The sequence below is a fragment of the Pinus tabuliformis genome, chromosome J (assembly GCF_031772625.1).
Source record: "Pinus tabuliformis cultivar Carrire ecotype Pingquan chromosome J, CPIR1, whole genome shotgun sequence".
Classification (NCBI taxonomy): domain Eukaryota; kingdom Viridiplantae; phylum Streptophyta; class Pinopsida; order Pinales; family Pinaceae; genus Pinus; species Pinus tabuliformis.
Window position 1 is genome coordinate 943573368 of NC_142295.1, and position 21646 is coordinate 943595013.

The 21646-nt window shown below is 39.3% G+C and overlaps 1 protein-coding gene across 4 annotated transcripts in view; it reads left to right on the top strand.

Moving 5' to 3' along the window:
• The window catches only part of LOC149229901 (mitotic checkpoint protein BUB3.1-like), a 349473-nt gene extending 331461 nt beyond the window's left edge, over positions 1-18012 (top strand). For all 4 annotated transcript variants that reach the window (XR_016247977.1, XM_089378776.1, XM_089378775.1 and 1 more), the window contains one exon: positions 17573-18012. Coding sequence is in view for 3 of the 4 variants with exons in the window: in XM_089378776.1 (XP_089234902.1) it covers positions 17573-17633 (61 nt within the window). In the remaining variant the exon portion in view is untranslated. The remainder of the gene's footprint in view (positions 1-17572) is intronic.
• The last annotated feature ends 3634 nt before the right edge of the window (positions 18013-21646 follow it).

The following is a 21646-nucleotide window of genomic DNA, read 5'->3' on the forward strand; positions in this document are numbered from 1 at the left end:
GTTGGCCAAGGCACTAAAACGACGGAAAAGGCCCAATCCACTCTAAATTTTGGCCAAAGCCTCTTTGACTGAGCATGGTACTTGATTGGGGACTCCCAGCCCAAATTTCAAGAAATTTGGAGAAAATTTTGTCAATTGTGAATTTTTTGTGCCAAAAACAGGTTTTCCTCCCCAACAGGTCGCGCGCCGCGCGCGACCTATTCGATGGGCAACTCCATTTCGGGAAAACTCAGCATTTTTGGATTTGTCATGCAAAGATACACCTGCTCAGCAATTACCAAGAGATTTCATCAAGTTTTGAGCCTCCAGAAGGTCAAAAAACAAGCAAAAAATGACTTTCTGCCACCTTTTTGACACACAGGAAGCAGTCTTGGGAGATTGCAATTTTGGAGGGGCAAATGGCCACCAAATTCAGAAATTCCACTTGGGTTGGAAAGTAGACATCCAGAACTTTCCAACAAGCCCACTTTTGCCTCATTTGGACACCTGGAAGTGCCTCAAAAGCAGCTCCAAAGTAGCGCGACCTGTTCAGGATTAGGGCGCGACCTGTTGGGCAGTTTTTCACAGAAATCCACCTACAGCTCAGCAAAACGCAGTTTTGACTGGATTTGACTTTTTTGAGTGAATTTTGATCCTCGTTGTTGTAAATGATGTAACTTTATGATATTTTGATACTTATTTATCTCTTCTAGAAGATTCATTCATGAGATAGGCAAAAATTTAATGAATGAATTGGTTTCCTAGTTTATAGAGGCAAGTTGTTTTGACTGCCTAGTTTTTAGTGCTCAGTTTAGAATTGGTTGAAACAACTCCTAGGATAGTGAGCTCGACCCCTAGAGGCAAGGAAAGATGTTAGATTGCCTATATTATGTACTTTCTTGGTCATTTTCATGGTTGGACTCTTGAGGTAGAAAGCTTCTATTGTATTACTCATTGTATCTCTGCAATTTTGGCAAAGGAAGAAAGACCAGGGTTTTGCAGTCCTTTTTGGGATTCTTGTGGTTACATGTATTGATGGTGTGTTTCTCTTTGTACTTGTAAGTTTGTTATGTGAATCATCTTCTCACTTTTCCTTCTGCAAATTAGGCAAATGAAGTGTTAAAGTAGAATTCATGATTGCCATGCTCTGCTTTTAAGTTTGCTTAATATCAATGTTTTCATCTGTTTAAGGAGAACTCAAGGTGATTGCTTGCTCTCCTTAGCTCCTCACCAGTCATTCTCATCCATCCAACTCTTTCAAAGGCATCAATACAGTCTCCTACATTGCCCCAAAGAACCCCCTGCAAAAACTGTGTCCAATCCCCGCACCCAAAATTGCCTTTCCCCAACTTTCCACCAAAACCTTAAAAATCCCAAATCAAACCTTTTATCAGTTTACTAGCCTAAAATCAGTGTTTCCTTATTGGTTATCTCGCCCATTGAAGATCTTTACCGAGATAGATCGGAGAGAGCCCTCTCCTGCCCTGTAGGGCTAGCTACGAGGCTAAGTGGTTTGATGTTGCCTTGGAGTTTACCTTTTTCAGCCTGAGGTGAAATTTCAAGCGCTAACACCTTCCTTCCGAGAGAAGCCACGAGCGACAAAACGAGCCTTGTACTTTTCAACACTTCCATCAATTCCATGCTTTATCTTGTAAAGCCATTTCGAATTGACAATGACTTTGTCCTAGGGTCTGGGGACCACATCCCAGACATCCTTTTTCATGATGGACTCATATTCCTTAATCATAGCATCCTTCCAGAGTTGATGCTTGATGAAGGCTCATTTTGGATGATTGTGCTCATGATGGTCAAGTATCCTTGATACCTTCCTGACTTCTTACTTTCCTGGAAAGTCCCTCTAGGTGCAATGTGTCCTTCAGCATCATCAAGTGTCCCCCTAATCCGTGAGGGCCTCTTCCTAGAAGAGGAAGGCTCTTGCGGAGGGGGATCAATAGGATCCATAGGTTCTTCCACATCGGGCATCGTTTCATCTTCCTTTTCCTCCAGTGTCCTGGTGTCAGCTTCTTTAGATTCCCTTCGAGTAGGAAGATTGTCAACTTTGCTAAGAGCCATATCTTCGTCAAAGGTGACATCATGGCTAATCTCGACTTCCCTTTGACCAGCGATATAGATTCTACAACCCTTAGTATTTTCACTATAGCCCACGAAAATTTCTTTCTTTCCTAATGCACCCAATTTATTCCTCTTCTCTTTCGTCACATGAAAATATATAGGACTTCCAAAAATTCTAAAATGAGATACGTCATGTTTCTTACCAGTGAACATCTCTTCGGGAATCTTGGGACCTAATGCTTGATGAGGGCATCTATTTTGCACATATACGACGGTATTCGCAGCTTCGACCCATAGAAACTTCAGAAGTCTTTAATCATGGAGCATAGCACAGACAACTTCCACAATCATACGATTCTTCCTTTCCACCACACTATTTTTTTCAGGAGTATATGGTGTTGTAGTCTCCCTCTTAATGCCAACCTCTTTGCAAAAATCATGGAACTCATTGGATTCATACTTAGTCCCATTATCAGTCCTTAAGGTCTTGATCTTCTTTTCAGTTTGATTCTCGATCAAGGTTTTGAAGTGACAAAACCAAGAGAACACTTCATCCTTCTTTCTCAAGAAGTATATCCAAGTCTTGCGAGAATAATCATCTGTAAAAGTGAGGTAATATAAATATCCTCCCAAGGAGTTCACAGGCATCATACCAGATATGTCTGAGTGAACCAACCGCAATACATCGAAGGTCTTGCTTTGGCTTGAGGGGAATGGTCCCCTTTTGAGCTTTCTTTCGGCACATCCCGGACATACACCTTCTTGCTCTAATTTGAACCCGGGCATCTCGGTCATCATTTTTCCCACATCGGGTAGAGTTTTATAATGAAGGTGAGCAAACCTTTGATGCCATAGTTCAGACTGAAGAGATGTGTCACAGGATATGACATCCACCAGACTTCCTCCAACCTGATATAATGAATCAAATCGAAACCCAAGAGTGAAAGCATCTTTAAAGTTCTTTTTCCATACACGTACCTTGCCATCGATGAAGGCCACCTTGTAGCCTTTGTCTTCCATTGTTGAAATGAACACCAGGTCCTTTTTGAGATTAGGTACATATAGGACTTCTTGTAAATGAATTGTATTTCCTTGATTCAATTGAAGAGTGACATTCCCTACGCCTTTCACGGGATATTTTGAGTTGTCCCCAAGAACAATTTCTAGGTTGGTCTCCTTCTCTATCAGATTAGAGAGAGCTTCTTTGTAACCAGTGAAGTGCCTTGAGGCACCACTATCAATAAGCCAATTTCCCAACGAGTCTGGGGGAGCAGTAGTAGATAGTCACTGGTAGATAATATTCGTCTTGCTTATTGTTAACAACATTAGATTCATACTTGGAGTTTCTTGCCTTCTTGAAGGGTTGACCTCTTCCTTGATTTCCAACATTCCTACCATTGGACCTGCCATTCCTTTGATTGCCTTGAAAGTGATTTTGATCATTGTCATGGTGTGAGTCCCTTTTATCAGGGCACTCCCTCGCATAGTGGCCCATTTTATTGCAATTGTAACATTGTCCTTTTCTTCCACCTTTCGGTCCGGCCTTTCCTTTGGATTTAGCCCCGGAATGGTTTCTTCTTTTAGCATGAGAAGAAAAGGCAGAGGGATTGCCTTTAAGTGCGGGAATTTCTTGCTCTTCCATCCTTGTTTCTTCTTGAATGCATCTTGCCATCAATTCCTCAAATCCAGGAATTACATTATTGTTGAGAAGAGTAGTCCTGAATAGATACCATTCAGGTGGCAGCCCTCCAAGAGTTGTGATAGTCCTTTCCTTGTCGGGAACTACTTCCCCAATAGATAGAGATCATTCTTGATCTCGGTGATCCTTAAGAAATATGCTTGCATACTCTCATCTTTGCCCTTCTTAATTTCCTTCAGCTTATTTCTAAGGAACAAAACTTGATTTGCATCATTAACTTTGAATAAACTCACCAGTCTATCGTAGATTTCCTTGGAGGTGGTCAGCGCGAAAAAATAGGCCACCATGCGCTTGTCGATAGAGTCTCAGATGATCTTCTTTGCTTTGAATTCTCCCCTAGTCCACTTGTCCCTTGCAGCAGCGGATGCATTTGATGGAGGCTCAACAATTTGGCCTCTCACATGATTCAACACTTCCTGCTCTTCTAATGTCAAATTGAGAGACATATTCCATCCGTGATAGTCAGACTTTTCACGGAGTTTGTCTTCAGCGGGGAAGTGTGCTGAGGACCCCATGACTTCTTTAAGATTGCTTTAGCTCTTGCTCTTGCTTGGGCTTTGTGTTCACCTCAGCTCTGATACCATGTTAAATTATGGTATGTTCTATGCTTAGAGCAATGTAATTCAAATATTTTTATTAGCCACTGTTTAGCAATCACATAAACATAAAGTAAAGTGCAGATAGAACATTAAACAATCAACAGAAAACAAGCCAAGACAAGAGACACAAGATGTGATGGCTAGCTAGGGACAAACCCCAACGCGGGGAAACCCTTTGATCAATTCTTCTTTAATCTTCAATAGTTCAATAGAGAGAAATAATACAATTCAGAATTCCGTAATTTTATAACAGCAACAACAAACCCTAAATCAACAAAGTCAAACTTGGTCAAAGCAACCCGAGATTGACCTCTAGTCAACTTGAAGAACTCGGTCTTCAACAGCTATCTTCAGCAACCCAAAACAGTCTGCAATACTCAATCAAACAACAATCAAAGTTCAACAATCTACGGTCAACCCTAACTAGTCAACGCTGGTCAACTTTCAGGTCAATGATGGTCAACACAGCCCCAAAAAGTCAGTGCAGGTCAGCCCTTGGTCAACGCTCCATAAAACAACCCAACGCTTGGTCAACGCAGCCCTAGAAAAGTCAACACTGGCCTAAATCATCCTTCTTCTTGCACGTGTGAGAGGAGTTGCTCCTTTGCTGGCCCAATAAGATGAGGAGAGAGAAGATGAGTTGATAATGAATCAACCTCACTTGTACTTATATGATTTGTTGGGCATGTGTGCCACACATTTAGTTGCTCGTCGACCTTGACAATTTGTCAAGTAAATACAAATAAATTCATTTCTCCATAATTGTTTGTCGGAATTGGATCATCTTTAGATCAATCCTACACCTCTCGACAAGAGGAATTTAGGAAAAATATCAGCTGCCATAAATAAGGTGACCCACATGGAGTTTGGCCCTAGTTGCCAATTTTAACAAGTATAAACTTTTATGTTCAACCTGTTGTGAAGCTATGTGGCTTCGAAAGTTGTTTGTTGGTTTGTTTGATCAAGTGTTGGAATCAGCCATTATATATTGTGATAATCAAAGCTATGTGAAGCTTTTTGAGAGCCCATTTTTTCATGACAGGTCGAAGCACATTGAGATAAAGTATTATTGCATTTGGAATATTATCTAGAGGGGAGTTGTGAGGCTCGAGTATGTCCCTATTGATGAGCATATTACTTATGTTTTGAAGAAAAGCCATTGTCCCAAATGAGGTTTGCTTATTTCAGATAACAACTTGGAGTTGTTGAGAACTCCTTTCTGAGAGAGAGGGAGCACTAAATGTACAACATCATATGATTGACAATCTTCCTTGGGTTGCAACTGAGAGACCAATGGATTAGTTAGGAAGATTGTCACTCCCTTAGGTCAGTTGACCCAGAGACCAGTGAGTCTAGTCAGGGAGCTTGGTTCTGATGCATAAAGTGATTCGTTGGGTCATGATGATTGAGAGACCAGTTTGGTCAGGGACACGGATTTTGTGATCTCTCCCTTAGGCAGTTTCTAAGAGACCTATGGATTGGCCGAGGAGATTGATCTTGAGTACCCTTCCTTGGTTTGTTAACTAAGAGACCAATGAGTTTGGTTGGGAAAGATGAGTTCTCTCCCTTGGGTCATGGACTGAGAGACTATATATTCAGGGATTGAAATGGGGATTCCTCCCTTGGGTTGTGGACTAAGAGATCTTGTCGTGGTTGGGGAGATGGACCTTGTGTTATGATTGGAAAATGTTGATTCATTGATTGATCCCGTTCATCACTTGGGCACCGACTTGGATGCCATTGGGTTTTGGCTTATGGGTGTTAAAATATGCAACTACAGTCAAACTGCATGTTGGACAACTCATTTGATGGAGATGATGATTGCATTGAATTCTTCTTTTTGAGAGGACCAAAATCGACCTAAAGATCATCAAATTTGGACAAGGGAAAGTGTATTTATGAAGAAAATCCCACATATGCACATTTGGACAAGGTCGACCCTAAAGCAAAATGGACACCCTTGGAAGCCTATAAATACAAGTGACCTCAAGCTCATTTGGATATCACAAAGCATATTCTTCTTCTTCTCTTCTTCATTGATGATCCAGGTGGCTCCAGACACATGCAGAAGTCCAAGAGGACTCAGAAATGGTCAAAATTCAAAGTGGTTAGATTGCTCCCAAACTAACACCAAATTGAAGCGCTCGTTGCCCTGATTCCAATGGTGCAAACGACACTCAAATCCAAGCTGGTATGGAGGAGATAGAGGTAGTCAAAGTTGCGGTCAAAGTTGGGTAGTTGGCCAAGTTTAAGTGTCCTACATTTTCACTGACACTCGGGCATGAAACCTAGCTCCCGAAGCGGGCGAAATTGTTGCCTCTTTAAAATGCCCTATGAGCCTTATTTTCGTTAAAATGCTCTCGACCTCCCTACCTCAAACTGATCGCCCTAACCAGTCGGCGAACGACGATTGTTGATCACTCCACCAAGAAAATATATAAAAGACATTTCTCCATAGTGCGCTTGGCAGTGGAGAACGAAATGGGAGAGCATGACAGAGTGGGGAACGCCGAACGAAGTTCCGTGCAGCGGAACCATGCCTAGTGGAACCATGACGCAGTTCTAGGAGGCGAAACCTTGACATGTTTTTCGATATGAGGAATATTCTTTTGATGCCGAAGATTCTTTGGGAGGTAAGATTTCATTTGGCCAAAATGTAATCAAGTTTACAGTCATTTTTCTTAGATTTTCACAGGGAACGCAATGGTGAGGTTGGATTTGCCTTTTAAGCAACAGATTTGTAGATTCCCATCATAGGAGAATCTTGAGGGAATCTTCCAGATTCCTTGGACACTGAAATTTCCCAAATAGAGAATGCAACCAACTTTATATTCATTCTTCTCAGAACTTTGCAAGGATCTTAATGGTGAGATCGGTTTTCTGATTTGAGTTGTAGATCTCCAACCAACCCACAGGAGGGAATCTTTGGAGAATCACGAGAGAATCTAAAAGATTCCTACAGACCCAGATTTTGCCAGTGTCAGAATTCGACAAATGGATAGTCGATTTTATACCTCTCGACGATACAAATTCAGTGGTGCAGTCAATTTTTGCAGCTGAGCCTTCCATTTTTCGACCATTTTCCAGATTGGAGTGATGATGCTAGATTTCAGAGTGTGGATAGTCGATCTTATGCCATTCGACGCCATGATTTCGATGGTGCATTTAGATCCAACAACTGAGTATTCCATTCTTCAGTCAGCATCAAAGTTGAGGTATATGAAGTGTTGTTGTCATGTACTTCTTTGATCATTTGCTGTGAGATGTACTATGTTGTTTTGATTCCTGATTGATGTATGATGTAGAATCTGTGTCGTTTTCATGTGATATGTATTCATCATGGATTGTTATGTATGTTTTGGTTGAGATCCCTTTGATGCCATGATGGCGGGATACTCATTGTCACCATGTGTAAGATTATGTCATGCTGATAGGAGGTCTATTGTGAGTGATAGTTCCTGTAGCGGAATGTCTCGTGGAGAGACTTTGCCACTCATGTAGAGGGCACATGTCCTTGTATGACAAAAAACATAGTCCATGTACATCTTCACCATTTCCAACACTGAATGAAGTGGCCAACACCATCTTGACACCGAGCCTGGAGACGTAGTCCACACTGGACGAACTCCATTATCAACGTCTCTTGTTTATGATTTGTTGATCGTCATTATGTTTCCATTTGCTTAAGCATGCATATATGTTCATTTATGCTCTTATAAAATGCAATTATAACTACATCACGGAAGCAAAAGATCTTGGTTAAATCCAGAAGTTGAGTCAACTCGGATCAAGTTTGGTATCAGAGCGGTCTTCGCGTGGATGTGAATTGCGAGCGTGAACAATGGAATGTGCAGCGATGGAGGATGACAAAGAGATGTACGAGACCATGCTCAGAGTGTCCAAAAAGATGGACATAATGTATGAAGCTCTACAAGAAGAGACAAAGGAAAAACAACGTTTGCAACTTTAGTTGCGGGCCACGGAATAGGCCTTGGAAGAAATGAAGAACAACGACCAGAGTCTTCAAGCAGATAACGTTGAATTAAATATGCTTCTACGAGAAGAGAAAGAGGAGAAACAAAGGCTGCTACAACAGCTGCAAGCTAAGGACGAGGCCTTGGAAAAGCTACAGCATGACCCCTGTAAGGTAAAAAGTAATTCTTCGTCTTCATGTACATTTCCTGATGATGATTTCTCTGTTTTTGAAAATCATACCACAGGAATTGGCTCCAAACTGCTGAAGAGAATGGGGTATGAAGGAAAAGGCTTGGGCATTAATGGGCATGGCATTGTCAACCCCATCAAAGTAGAGGAATTACCCTGTCAAGCGGGGCTTGGGTATGTCAGGAAGGAAGTTGGGGAATTCACCAAGACAACCAGCGAGCCACCAACAATCGATGGTGAGAAGTCCTCATCAATGCTTTCCAACTCGACAGTGGAGGTAAAAGATGTTGATTTCCCTTCTGTTTCATCTTCACATAGTATAATTTCTGCTGGAAATGTGGAGATGCCAATTACAGGGACAAACATGAGGCTCCTTACCAGGATGAGGTACCAGGAAGAAGAATGACTTGGTGTTAATAGCTAAGGCATAACTCAGCCATTGGAGGTTGAGCATAAACCTCAATTTGCAGGCTTGGGATACATCGAAGGAGAATGCTCGAAGGTGTCAAATGCTTCCGAGACATTGTTGAAATCTTCGAGGAAAGAGAATGATGGGAACACACCACCATCATCCTATGGCAGTGCCCATTGTAGGGAAAGAGCCGAGGCAAGCTCTCATCGCCATAATTACACCAGAGATAACAAGGAAAGGTATAATAAGTCTCAATATTCGAATGTTCATTTCGATTACAATCATGTTGTTAATGATGAACGTAAATCATGGCATCAGAAAACATGTACTTTTTGTGGTTTACATAACCATGTATTTGATGAGTGCTGGAAAAGAATAGCAACACAAAAAAGGATGAGGCGTGAAATACCCTCTCAACAGAAGGCAAAGAAGAAGGTAAAGCAAATATGGAGGAAGAAGACATATTATAGTAATTGCAACAAAAGTGGTCATCAAAGGGCCACATGTTGGAGGCTCCATTTAGAGCAATGTCGCAAGGACAAAGCATCTGTGCATGAACCAGGTGAAACAATTGTTCGACCAGCAAATGCGCCACAAGGAGACGACCCATTCACTTTGATAAGTGAGAGATGGTTTTTCTAGGTGTGGTAGAATGTCATGGTCTTATTTTTGCCAATCATGTGTTGCATTTTAAACTATAAAAGTGATGATGTGTTTTCCATCACTTGTTGCAGCAATAATGATGTCTGGCCTTATTTTGTGTTGCATTTTAAATTGTGAAACTGATGATGTGTTTCCATCACTTGTTAAAGCAGCAATAATGTTTGGCCTTGTTTTTGTAAATCATATGTTGTAGTGATGATGTGTTTTCCATCACTTGTTGAAGCAACAATGATATTTTGGCCTTGTTTTTATAACTAGGGTATTGTTTCCGTTTTGATGTAAACTTGACCACTGAGTATGTGTTATAAACTCGTGGCAAGTATGGGATGCTTGGGTCATTAGTTGGTCATGTAAATTAAGCATGTGATTTACAAAATTGTACTACAGTTTTGTAGAGGGTGTAGGTGTTGGCTCATCCCTTATGGCTCTAAAGGATAAAGGTGAAGGAGAAGGAAGGGTGACTTATTAGACACTTGTAGTGCAGACAATGTACAAAGAAGTTGCAGATTATTCTTTCCATGCTTTTGGAGGACCAAACGCTCCTTAGTGGGGAGGATTGATCCAAGTGGCTTCAGACACATGCAGAAGTTCAAGAGGACTCAGAAAGCATCAAAATTCAAAGTGGTCAGATTGCTCCCAAACCAACACTAAATCGAAGTGCTTGTCGCCCTGATTCCAAGAGTGTGAACAACACTCAAATCCGAGCTCGTATGGAGGAGATAGAGGCAGTCAAAGTTGCGGTTAAAGTTGGGCAATGGGCTAGGTTTAAGTGTCCTACAATTTGACCGACACTGGGGCATGAAACCTAGCTCTCGAAAGCAAGCAAAATTGTTGCCTCTTTAAAATTCCCAATGACCTTTATTTTCATTAAAATTAAAAAATGATCTTTTTTTTTTATAAACCGAAAAAATTAAATATATATATATATATATATATATATATATATATATATATATATATATATATATATTGAGGTGGCGGGCCATGACACCCGCCACCTCCCCCAAACTGTATATTAACAAAAAAATTAAATATAGGTTGACGGGCCATGACCCCCGCCGACCCCAAACCACCATATTATATAAACGGGGTGGGCGGGCCACCACTGATGGACCCTTCCCACACCCCCTCCCAACGCCACTTGTCAAAAAAGTACTGAGGGCGGCGGGGCTCAAACCTGCTCGACCAGCTTGGCCGGCCCGCCTCCTAGGCACCCTCACCCAATACAATGTAATGTCGTTACACAAAACATAACGACGCCCACACCAATGCAGTTATGCCAACCACACAACTATTTAACACATATAACAAACCGCAACGGTTCCATAACACCGCAACAAACCGCACCAAAAAAAACAAACGACGTGTATTTTTGGCAAGGGAGGGATTTGATCCCTTGACCCCCTTGCCTCAAACCAACCGACCTAACCAATCGGCCAATGACCTTTGTTGATTACTCCGCCGAGAAAATATATAAAAGACATTTCTTTGTAGTGAGCTAGGCATTGGAGAACGGAACGAGAGAGCACAATGGAATAGAGAACGCCGAACAAAGTTCCATGCAGCGGAACCATGCCCGGGTGGAACCATGACGCAGTTCCAAGAGGCAAAAATTTGACACGTTTTTTGAGACGAGGAATATTCTTTTGATGCTGAAGATTCCTTGGGAGGTAAATTTTCATTTGGTCAGAATGTAATCAAGTTTACAATCATTTTTCTCAGATTTTCGCAGGGAATGCAATGGCGAGGTCAGATTCACCTTTTGAGCAGTGGATTTGCAGATTCCCAGCAGAGGAGAATCTTCGAGAATCTTGAGGGAATCTTCCAGATTCCTTGGAGGCTGAAATTTCCTAGATCTAGAATGCAACCAACTTTATACTCATTCTTCTCAGAATTTTGCAAGGATCTCAATGGCGAGATCGATTTTCTGATTTGAGTTGCAGATCTTCAGTCAACACAGAGGAGGAAATCTTTGGAGAATCACGGGGGAATCTAAAAGATTCCTACAAGCCCAGATTTTGCCAGTGTTAGAATTCAACAAATGGATAGTCGATTTTACACCTCTCGATGACACAAATTCAGTGGTGCAGTCAGTTTTTGCAGCCGAGCCTTCTATTTTTCAGCCATTTTCCAGATTGGAGTGACAGTGTCAGATTTCAGTGTGGACAGTCGATCTTATGCCATTCGACGCCACGATTTCTATGGTGCATTCTGATCTAGTGGCTGAGTATTCCATTCTTCAGTCAGCAGTAGATTTGAGGTATATGAAGTGTTGTTGTCATGTATTTCTTTGATCATTTGCTGTGAGATGTACTATGTTGTTTCGATCCTTGCTTGATGTATGATGCAAAATCTGTGTCGATTTCATGTTAGATGTATTCATCATGGATTGTTATGTATGTTTTGGTTGAGATCCCTTTGATGCCATGATGGAGGGATACTCATTGTCACCATGTGTAGGATTATGTCATGTTGATAGGAGGTCTATTGTGAGTGATAGTTCTTGTAGCGGAACGTCTCGTGGAGAGACTTTGCCACTCATATAGAGGGCACATGTCCTTGTATGACAAAAAACATAGTCCATGTACATCTTCATCATTTCTAACACTGAATGAAGCAACCAACACCATCTTGACACCGAGCTCGGAGATGTAGTCCACACTAGACGAACTTCGTTATCAATGTCTCTTGTTTATGATTTGTTGATCGACATTATGTTTCCATTTTCTTAAGCATGAATAGATTTCATTTATGCTCTTATAAAATGAAATTCTAACTACATCACGGAAGCAAAAGATCTTAGTGAAATTTGAAATTTGAGTCAACTCAGATCAATTGATTGGCTCGCATAGGTCTAAGGTAGGGACAACAACAGAAGTTCACAAAAGTTCGAAATTACAGGGTTCGAGGCTTGCATATGTTTTAGGGTTTTTGGACTACAGTCGTAGGCACGTCATAGGGAAAATTCGACCACAGTCGCTGGATTGCAGGCTTCAAGGGTGTGACTGGAAGCCTCCAGTTGTTTGCACAACTCCTCATGCATGCAACTGAGAAGTTTGACTAAAATTGACCGTTGATCAAATTTGATCGCAGATGGGAAAAGTTGTATATGATATATTTTGATGCTGCAATCTTATTTTTGAATGTTATTGGGTTGTTTTGCTGATGATATTGTATTGGGCTCATTGTAGTCTCTGCTAAACATTTTATGAAAATATAATAGAAGAAGAATTTCAAAGGGTTTTCCCCCTTGTGTGGTTTTTCCCTGGTCTTTGACCAAACCTGGTGTCTCTTTTTGATGTGTTGATTGTCTCCTTTGTCATTGCATTCATTATTCTATCTTCAACTTCTATTAATGAATGGAAAGATTAATTGTAATTGGAAATATTGCTAATTGAAGTATTGATTTGGGCTAAAGTAATTGATACAACATAGAACAATCTGAAAATTTAACATGGTATCAGAGCCAAGGTGAAGGACAAGCCCAAAAGGAGACAAGCATTGAAGCAATCATCTTTGGAAAGTTGAAAGAGCCGATCTAGCCAAGTCAAGATGACTTCCTTCTTCAAATAAAATGAGAAGTTGGGTGACTCATCCAATTTTGCTGCATGGAAAGTCAAGTTGGAGATCATAGTTGATAACAATGATGTTTTGGACTACATTCAAGGAAAAGTACCTGAGCCTCTAGAGAATGCTTCCGTTGTTGTTAAGAACAAGCACAAGAAAGGTGAGTTAAAAGAAAAGCAAATAATAGTTGATGGTTTACAAGATAATTTACTTGCATATGTTGGAAACTTGAGAAGGTCTAAGGACATGTATGATAAGGTAGCTAGCATGTATGAAGTCAACAATTTGAATGAAATCATCTCCTTGAAAGATCAACTCAAAGACACAAAGATGAACAAAGGAGAGTTTGTGTAATCCTACATAATGAGGATATCTCGTCTTAGAGATCATTGCAAAGAGTTGGGGACTCTGTCCCTAATATGGAATTGGTAATTGTGACTCTAAGAGGTATCCCTCCTATTTGGGAAACCTTTATTACTACTATAAGCAACAACAATGTCCTCCCATCATTCGATGAAATTGTTGGAAAGCTCACTCAAGAAGAATCAAGGATGATATCAAGAGGAAGGATTCAAAAGCATGAAGAAGGAGAGTTCCCTGCATTCATCACTCATGACAAGAAGAAGAAGAAATGGAAAAGAGGTCCATCAAATTCAAGAAAGCCTCCTCCTCGAAATCCAAATAGAAGGAAGGAATTTTTGCACATCGAATGCTACAATTGTCATAAGAAAGGCCACTATGCTCGAGATTGCCTCGAGAAGAACAATGGACCACACTACAATACTAGAAGCAACACCAATAGGTTTAATGATCAAAGAAGGAAAGATGACCGAAGGAATTTTCACAATGGAAGAGATGAAAAAAGAAGAAGAGATGTTCCAAGTGATCATGAAGAAGATCGTCGTCCACAAAAGAAGTCAAGATTCTCCAGGTATGAAAGTAATGTTGCGAATCAATCTGAATATATTCTTATTTCTGCCCTTACTAGTTCATCTCCTCCGGATTCGTGGGATAGTTGGTTGGTTGATAGTGGGGCCACTCATCACTTCTTTGGTTATAAGGAAGTTCTCTCTAATTTGGTAGAGAGGGAGTCAAATTTGAAAATCATTCTTGGAGACAACTCCACTCATCCCGTTAAAGGTTTTGGGTCCGTCAAATTTCATTTGAATTTAGGAGAATCTATTTTTCTCCATGATGTGATGTATGTGCCAGGGTTGAAGAAGAATTTGGTATCAATATCCGCTTTGGAAGACAAAGGGATGAGGGTTGCCTTCATCAAGGGAAAGGTTCTTACTTGGCCTGTTGGATCACCTATGAGAGATGCATTTACATTAGGATCATGATGTGGACTCTACAGGGTTACTGGAAGACCACTTCTAGCATTGGTCCATGATAATAGTCATCTAAGCGAGCTATGGCACCAAAGATTGGCCCATTTACATCTTGACGCTCTTCTGAAATTAGAGAAATTGGTCTTAGGGATTCCCAAGGTTCAAGCCCATCATGATGTAGTATGTCCAGTTTGTGCCAGTGGAAAAAAGACAAGGGGACCATTCCCCTCTAGCGAGAAAAGGACAAATGACATCCTCCATCTCATCCATTCTGACATATGTGGTCTGATGCACATGCATGATATTAGTGGTCATCTCTACTATATCACCTTCATTGATGACTTCTCAAGAAAGACATGGATATATTATTTAAAGCATAAGGATGAAGCCTTCGAAATGTTCAAGGAGTTCAAAACTTTGATCAAAAATCAAACAAGGAAGAAAATAAAAATATTCAGGTCCGACAATGGTGGAGAGTACACATCAAAGGAGTTCATTGATTTTTGCAAGAAAGAAACAATTGTGTCCTATACTCCTAAATAAAATGGAGTGGTTGAAAGAAAGAATAGGTCCATTATAGAAGCTATCTGTGCCATGCTCCATGATCAAAAGTTGTTGAAGTTCCTTTGGGGAGAAGCAACAAATTCCGCCGTATATGTTCAAAATAGGGTACCTCATCAAGCATTGGACAACAAGACCCCCGAAGAAGTATTCGCAGGTGGCAAGCCCGATGTTGGTCGTCTCCGTATCTTTGGCTGCCCCGTATGCTTTCATGTGCCGAAGGACAAAAGGAACACGTTCAAAGCCTCAAGAAGAAAAGGTACGTTTGTTGGATATTGTGAAAATTCTAAAATATTTAGAATATATATTCTTGGTCAAAGGAAGTTTGAAATTAGCAGGGATGTTACATTCGATGAAGATGCTGCCCTTGGAAAAGCAAGGGACCTTCCTCCACCTCATCCTCTTGAGAAGAATGGTGATATAGATATTTTAGATGGTCCTTTCATGCCCGAATTTGAGCCATATATTGTTAATGATCCCATGCAGGGCATGGATCTCTTAGATCCTCCTCCGTGTGATCCTCCTACAAGGAAGAGGCCACTTTGGCTTCAAGACGCATTACAGGATGATGAGAGACTAGCTCTTGTTAGAAGATCATTTAGAGAAAGGATGAAGCCATGTAGGTACCAGGGATATGTTGCAGCCATGAGCACTATGATTCAAGTTGAATCTCCCACATTTGAAGAAGCCATGAAGGAACAAGTTTGGAAAGATGTTATGGCCAAAGAATATGAATCAATCATGAAGAATGACGTATGAGATGTTGTGCTGAGACCAAATGGGAAATCTGTGGTGACTTCAAAGTGGCTATTCAAGATCAAGCATGGAGTTGATGATAGCATCAAGAAATACAAGGCCAGGTTTGTGGCTCGAGGATTCTTCCAGAAAGAGGGAGAAGATTATGATGATATATTTGCACATGTGGCTCGAGATACAACCATTCGTTCGATAGTTCCCCTTGTCGCAAGTCAAAGATGGACCCTTCATCAGATGGACATGAAGACTGCCTTCCTCCATGGCATGTTACAAGAAGAAGTGTATGTTGAGTAACTATAGGGATTTGAAGTAGATGATCGAAAGACACATGTTTGCATATTAAAGAAGGAATTGTATGGTTTGAAGCAAGCCCCCGAAGCATGGTACACCCACATAGAAAGTTATGTGGTGAAGCTAGGATTCACAAGAAGCAATGATGATCCCAACCTTTGCTTCAAGGTAGTCCAAGGTATGTCATTGATTTTGGTTTTATATGTTGACGATCTATTCATGACAGGTAGTGAGCCCCAGATGATCGAGTGTAAGAGAGAGCTAGCCTCTGAATTCAAGATGAAGGACCTTGGACTCATGCACTACTTTCTAGGCCTTGAGAATGTGGCAAAGGCCTAGTGAGGTTTTCCTTTCACAAGGAAAATATGTTGGGATGACATAATGTAAGTCACTATCCACACTGATGGAAATGAACTTCAAGAGGTTATGTGGAGAAGCTGCAGGACTTGATTTTGCGAATCCATCTGAGTATAAACAATTGATTGGGGCTTTGATGTTCCTAGTGAACACCTGTCCAGACATGCTATGCAATGAATAACATATTTTAAATAATAAATTCATCTCAACAATAAACTAAAATTTAAATAAGAATTATAAATATCAAAATACTAAATCCATGTTAACAATAAACTAAAATTTAAGATAAATGAATTTTGATACATGATCTGAACAAAAATAATAAGTAACTCGTAACTAATTTTTGAATGAAACTTTCAATATTGAAGTCATTTAATTTTTCATATCTTATTTGTGCAATTTTAGTTGTTGATAGCCTTGAGTCATCAATGTCATTATAATAGACAATAAAGAGACATGTTCCTATCATGTTTGTATCATATCAGTTTAGTTAATGGCTATCAATATCATATCTCAATTAAGAAGGGATATTAAAATTAATATATCCAATTAATATTGGAAATATGTAAATTAGAAAAAGGTAGAGTAATTTTTTTTCAAATATTACTTAAAATTAAAATGTTAAATTCTATTTTGAAGATATTTTTGAAAAATCATAAGTAATTTAGAAATTACATAAAATTAAACAAATGAAATTATAATAATGATCATTTATGTTTTTGGATTATAAATAAGAAAAACTCATCAAATACCTCGCAAAATTAACTAAGATAGAATATAATTTACTTATATATTAGTAGAATGGCTAACATTCCATTCTTTGAATGATTGTACATTTGTTTATTTATGGCTAATATTACATTTATTTAGTAATTTTGCTTTGGTTTGGTGTGTTATCAATGTGTAGTAATGATAGGAAAAAATTAGCACATCGTATCTAAGTTTGTATTTGAATTTATGTTTATTTATAAAATTTTATATATCATTTCCAAAAACTTTGCAAATTTTAGATGAGCGCAAATTTTAGATGAGTTTGTTTTCACTTTTAGAAAGACTAATAATTTCTGTTCAAATATTTCATTAGATTTGTCTTGATCGAACTTTTTGGATTGTGATGCAGGGATGAGACAACACACTTGTTTATAGAGAATGTGAATGATGTACAGATTTCAACTATTTGATGTCAATGTTGAATAACATTCTCCACAAGATTCAGTTCGAGGTTCTTTTCATGGAAAGGAACACCATCTTTTATCTATGCATATGCAAAATGCAATTTTTTTTATTTTGATACTTAGTAGAGCTATACAGGTGTTGGGTTCATTTTTTGTTTAGCATAATTGTTTCATAGACAATAATATTAACTATAAATTTATTAGGGTATTAAAAAGGATATTATTCATTCATTATAATAGAGCTTTAACAAAAACTTTTAACATAGGTACATTGTAATTGAGCATTGATGGATATGCTAATGCTAATGTTAACATCATTGTAATATTGTCTATAAGGCAATGATTTTTTTCGTTCATGTAATGATATGAAAGCTCTTTATTGATTTATTGTATATTAAATTTTGTTACATAAAATGTTGCACTTTCCACATTATAAAAGAAGTGTATTAACATTATTGGTTGATATTAAAGTGATGCACAATAATCTATGGTTCAAAAGCTTATCAAGTATATACATTTCTTAAAATGGGAAAACATTGTTTACTTAATATTGTTGTATACGAAAAAAGTTTTATAACTAAGTAGATAACATGAACTAAACTATAAATGTTGAAGTTGTCTTGGTAGATATGATGCCATTAAATGTGGTTATTTGATGATAGAGACTTCATAGGCATATAAGTTGCATGTCTTAGCATTATACATGTGGTGGATATTTGTTAGTTTATGTCGATTTTTTTTTTTTTTTTTTATAGTGTGATTGCCTAAAATACACAAAATTATATTCTTATAGTTACTATAGTGATCAATGCTAGCTTTTGGTGTTATTGTGAAAGTGTTTACATTATGCTTGTAGTTGCTTTATGTGATGCTTACTCTTAGTTGTGCCTTAGTGCATGTATACAATGTAGATAACTTATGACGTGATTTGCATAGTGTGATGCCTACTCTTAGTTGTATCTTAGTGGATGTACACAATGTAGATAACTTGTGGATTGTTATACCTTTACTTGATTATTATGTGATGCACCTACTTAGGACGTTGGAGACCTATGTAGCTTGAAGACATTATTCATGAGGCACAAATGGATGGCATGCATGCTTGCTAAGTTGGGCATACTTAGAGGAGCATTTGGGTGGACGATATTATGACCTAGGTGGCACAGAGTTAGTTATCTACATCGAGGCTTATGTTTGACTTAAGGATGCATAGGTTGAGGATTGTTAATGGCGATGTGGTGGACCTCAAGGAGTGTGTGGCTTAGGAGGTAGCATTGGATCATTGAAGACAATTAGAAGAGAAGTGGAACTTTCTTGTGAAGTGCTCAACTTGGAATCCTTGATGGATGTGCTTACCTTGGAGTTTGACATGTGTCACCTAGAGTTAGAGCACATTTAGATGTGCACCTTGTTGAGAAATCTATCGGTAGCAAATCAGGTGCTTTCTCTTACTTTGATAATCGGTTGTGATGTATTTTCACTTAACTTAATTAGCTTCTTCTTTCACTTGATTGTGTTTAATGATCTTATCATCAAACAACTATCAAACCATAAAGAACAATAAGACAAAAGGACACAATATATAGGCAATCAGCAAGGGCCAAAACCTCTCCACTTGAGAGGAAATCCCACAAGAATTCTTCTCTTCTTATAGAACTTCAATTGACGAATTCCAAGACCTATGACCCTTGACCAAGACCCCTCCAAGACCAAGTCAAACCTTTCCTCCTTGATGATATTTCCTGCAACTTCGACCTCAATAGTTTTTGTAACTCCAATAGATTCTTCTGCAACTTCGACTTCCAGCAGTTTTTTCTGCATAAACCCTAGTGGTATGTGTGAGAGAATGATAGTGATTTTATTCTTCTTTCTTCTTCGGTTGAGATGAATCCTTCTCCTTAACGACTCGGCTTGCAAGGGAGACTTCCTTTGACCTAAAACTCAACTTTGCAATCGGGTACTTGCAAATGCAGAAGGATGCCCTAATACACTTCGCACGTGTGAGAAAGATGACCCAAAAATAGTCCCAAAAACTCGATTTCTTCTGCTGACTTTCACCTCTTCTTCCTTGCTCCTAGGTCTCTTTTTCATCTTGATCGAACTTCTTTGTTGCTGGATGGATGATCTCTTGAGTGAGGCTGAGTGCTCCTATATACAGTCTTCCTTGATTCCTCAAATAGGTCGACTTGTCCTTATAGATAGGACGACTTGATCTTTGCACTATGATGAGGTCTTGGAGGGTCTTTTGACTCTAATTTGACTCAAATAAATTTTCTCTATAATATGTAACATGTCCAAAAGGGTCTTCCATACACGAAAATGACTCTTATGACTTTATGACAGACCTATAAGCACTCAATGGGTGCTTGACCTATAAATCAAATAACCTTGAGCATGAAACCCATGCCTCAATAATAAAAACAATAATTTTATTTTTCTCTTTATATCTATTAAAATTGGCAACTAAGGCCAAACTCCATGTGGGTCATCTTATTTATGGCAGCTGATATTTTTATTGGATCCCTCTCATCGAGGTGTAGAATTGATCTAAAGATCATCCGATTTCGATAAGTATTTATGAAGTTAAGAATTTATTTATGTTATAAAACAAATTGTCAAGTTGGCCACAACTTGAGTAGGCTCAGAAGCCCAATAGACGTGTTTATTCATCATCTACGTTTTTAGTATAAATAGGTGAGGACTTGAAGTCATTTGGGGACACATTCTTGAATTGATCTCCTCCTCTCCACGTCTTGGGTTTTTGGAGAAGGAGAGACACCAAAAGAATACACTGAGCCTAGCTGCAGATGATGCCCTAACCTTATCCGCTGTAAATGAAGACATATGTAGGTCATGAAGGTCCCCGCATGCAGTTAATGGAACAACCCTGAATACAGTCAAGTGATGTCCTAAATACGTTGTCCAGATGCCTTATTAGGAGGCCCTATTACGTTGTCATGACTATATACGCATCGCACTGAGCCACAGTCATAAAGAGGGAAGCCGCAGGAGCCACAATCACGAAGAAAGGAGTCGTAGCAGGGTTTGAATGCACCTATTTTGGGGGTAAGGTGCAGTCACAACCTCATGGAGCAGTGGATGGTGTCACCATAGTGAGTTGGAGTCTCGACATTCTCGCATAAAGAATGGCAACAAAGAATGGTTGTAGTCTGGGCATGTCACTATCTCTGTCTCAACATTCTCTCCCAGCATACTACAGTCTCGGCATACCAGTCATGGAGAAGATCTAGATGGTATCATTATAGTAGTCTCGGTGATAAGTACAATGGCTCAAGCACTTGTGGTTAAGTAGAAGTACAGTAATATGAAACCTCAGTGAGAACTGTAACTTGATGTCTCTCGATGGGTATCATGATCCTAGAGACAATCCCAGCATAAGAAGGAACATTACCATGGTCTTAGTGGACTTATCTCTCAATAGTCCCTGTACATATATGATGAAAAGAAGCCCAGAACCCTCACTATATCGGAATAAGGTTCCACTGTTGCAATCACAGTTTAGACACACACTGTTGACATGCTCACAGTTGATGTGATGATAATCTTAGTTAAAGTACAGTAATGGAGATCAAAATTTCAGGTAGATCTCATGGATATGATAAAGAAGCAACAATGAGGATCTCAGTGATGATGTAATAGCTTCAATGGTGCAACAATGAGGATGACCTCAGCAGCAACAGAAAGAAGGATTGATATCTTGGTCTTGAAGAGGCACAACGTGTATGGTACAACAAATGGACAAAAGGCAGCGCTCTAATAGGTGGAATCACCTTAGAGAATCAGTTGAAGCAATATGTCTTCAACTGATCTCATGCGATATCAAAAGTCAAAATATTGACTTCTATTGTAAATGTACTATCTCTCACTTTCTCTACTGAACTTTGAAGAACATAAAAGAAGAATTGATCAAGGGTTTCCCCACATTAGGGTTTGTCCTTGGCTGGTGCCACATCTTGTGTCCTCTTGTCTTGGCTTGTCTTCTGCGATTTATATTTATG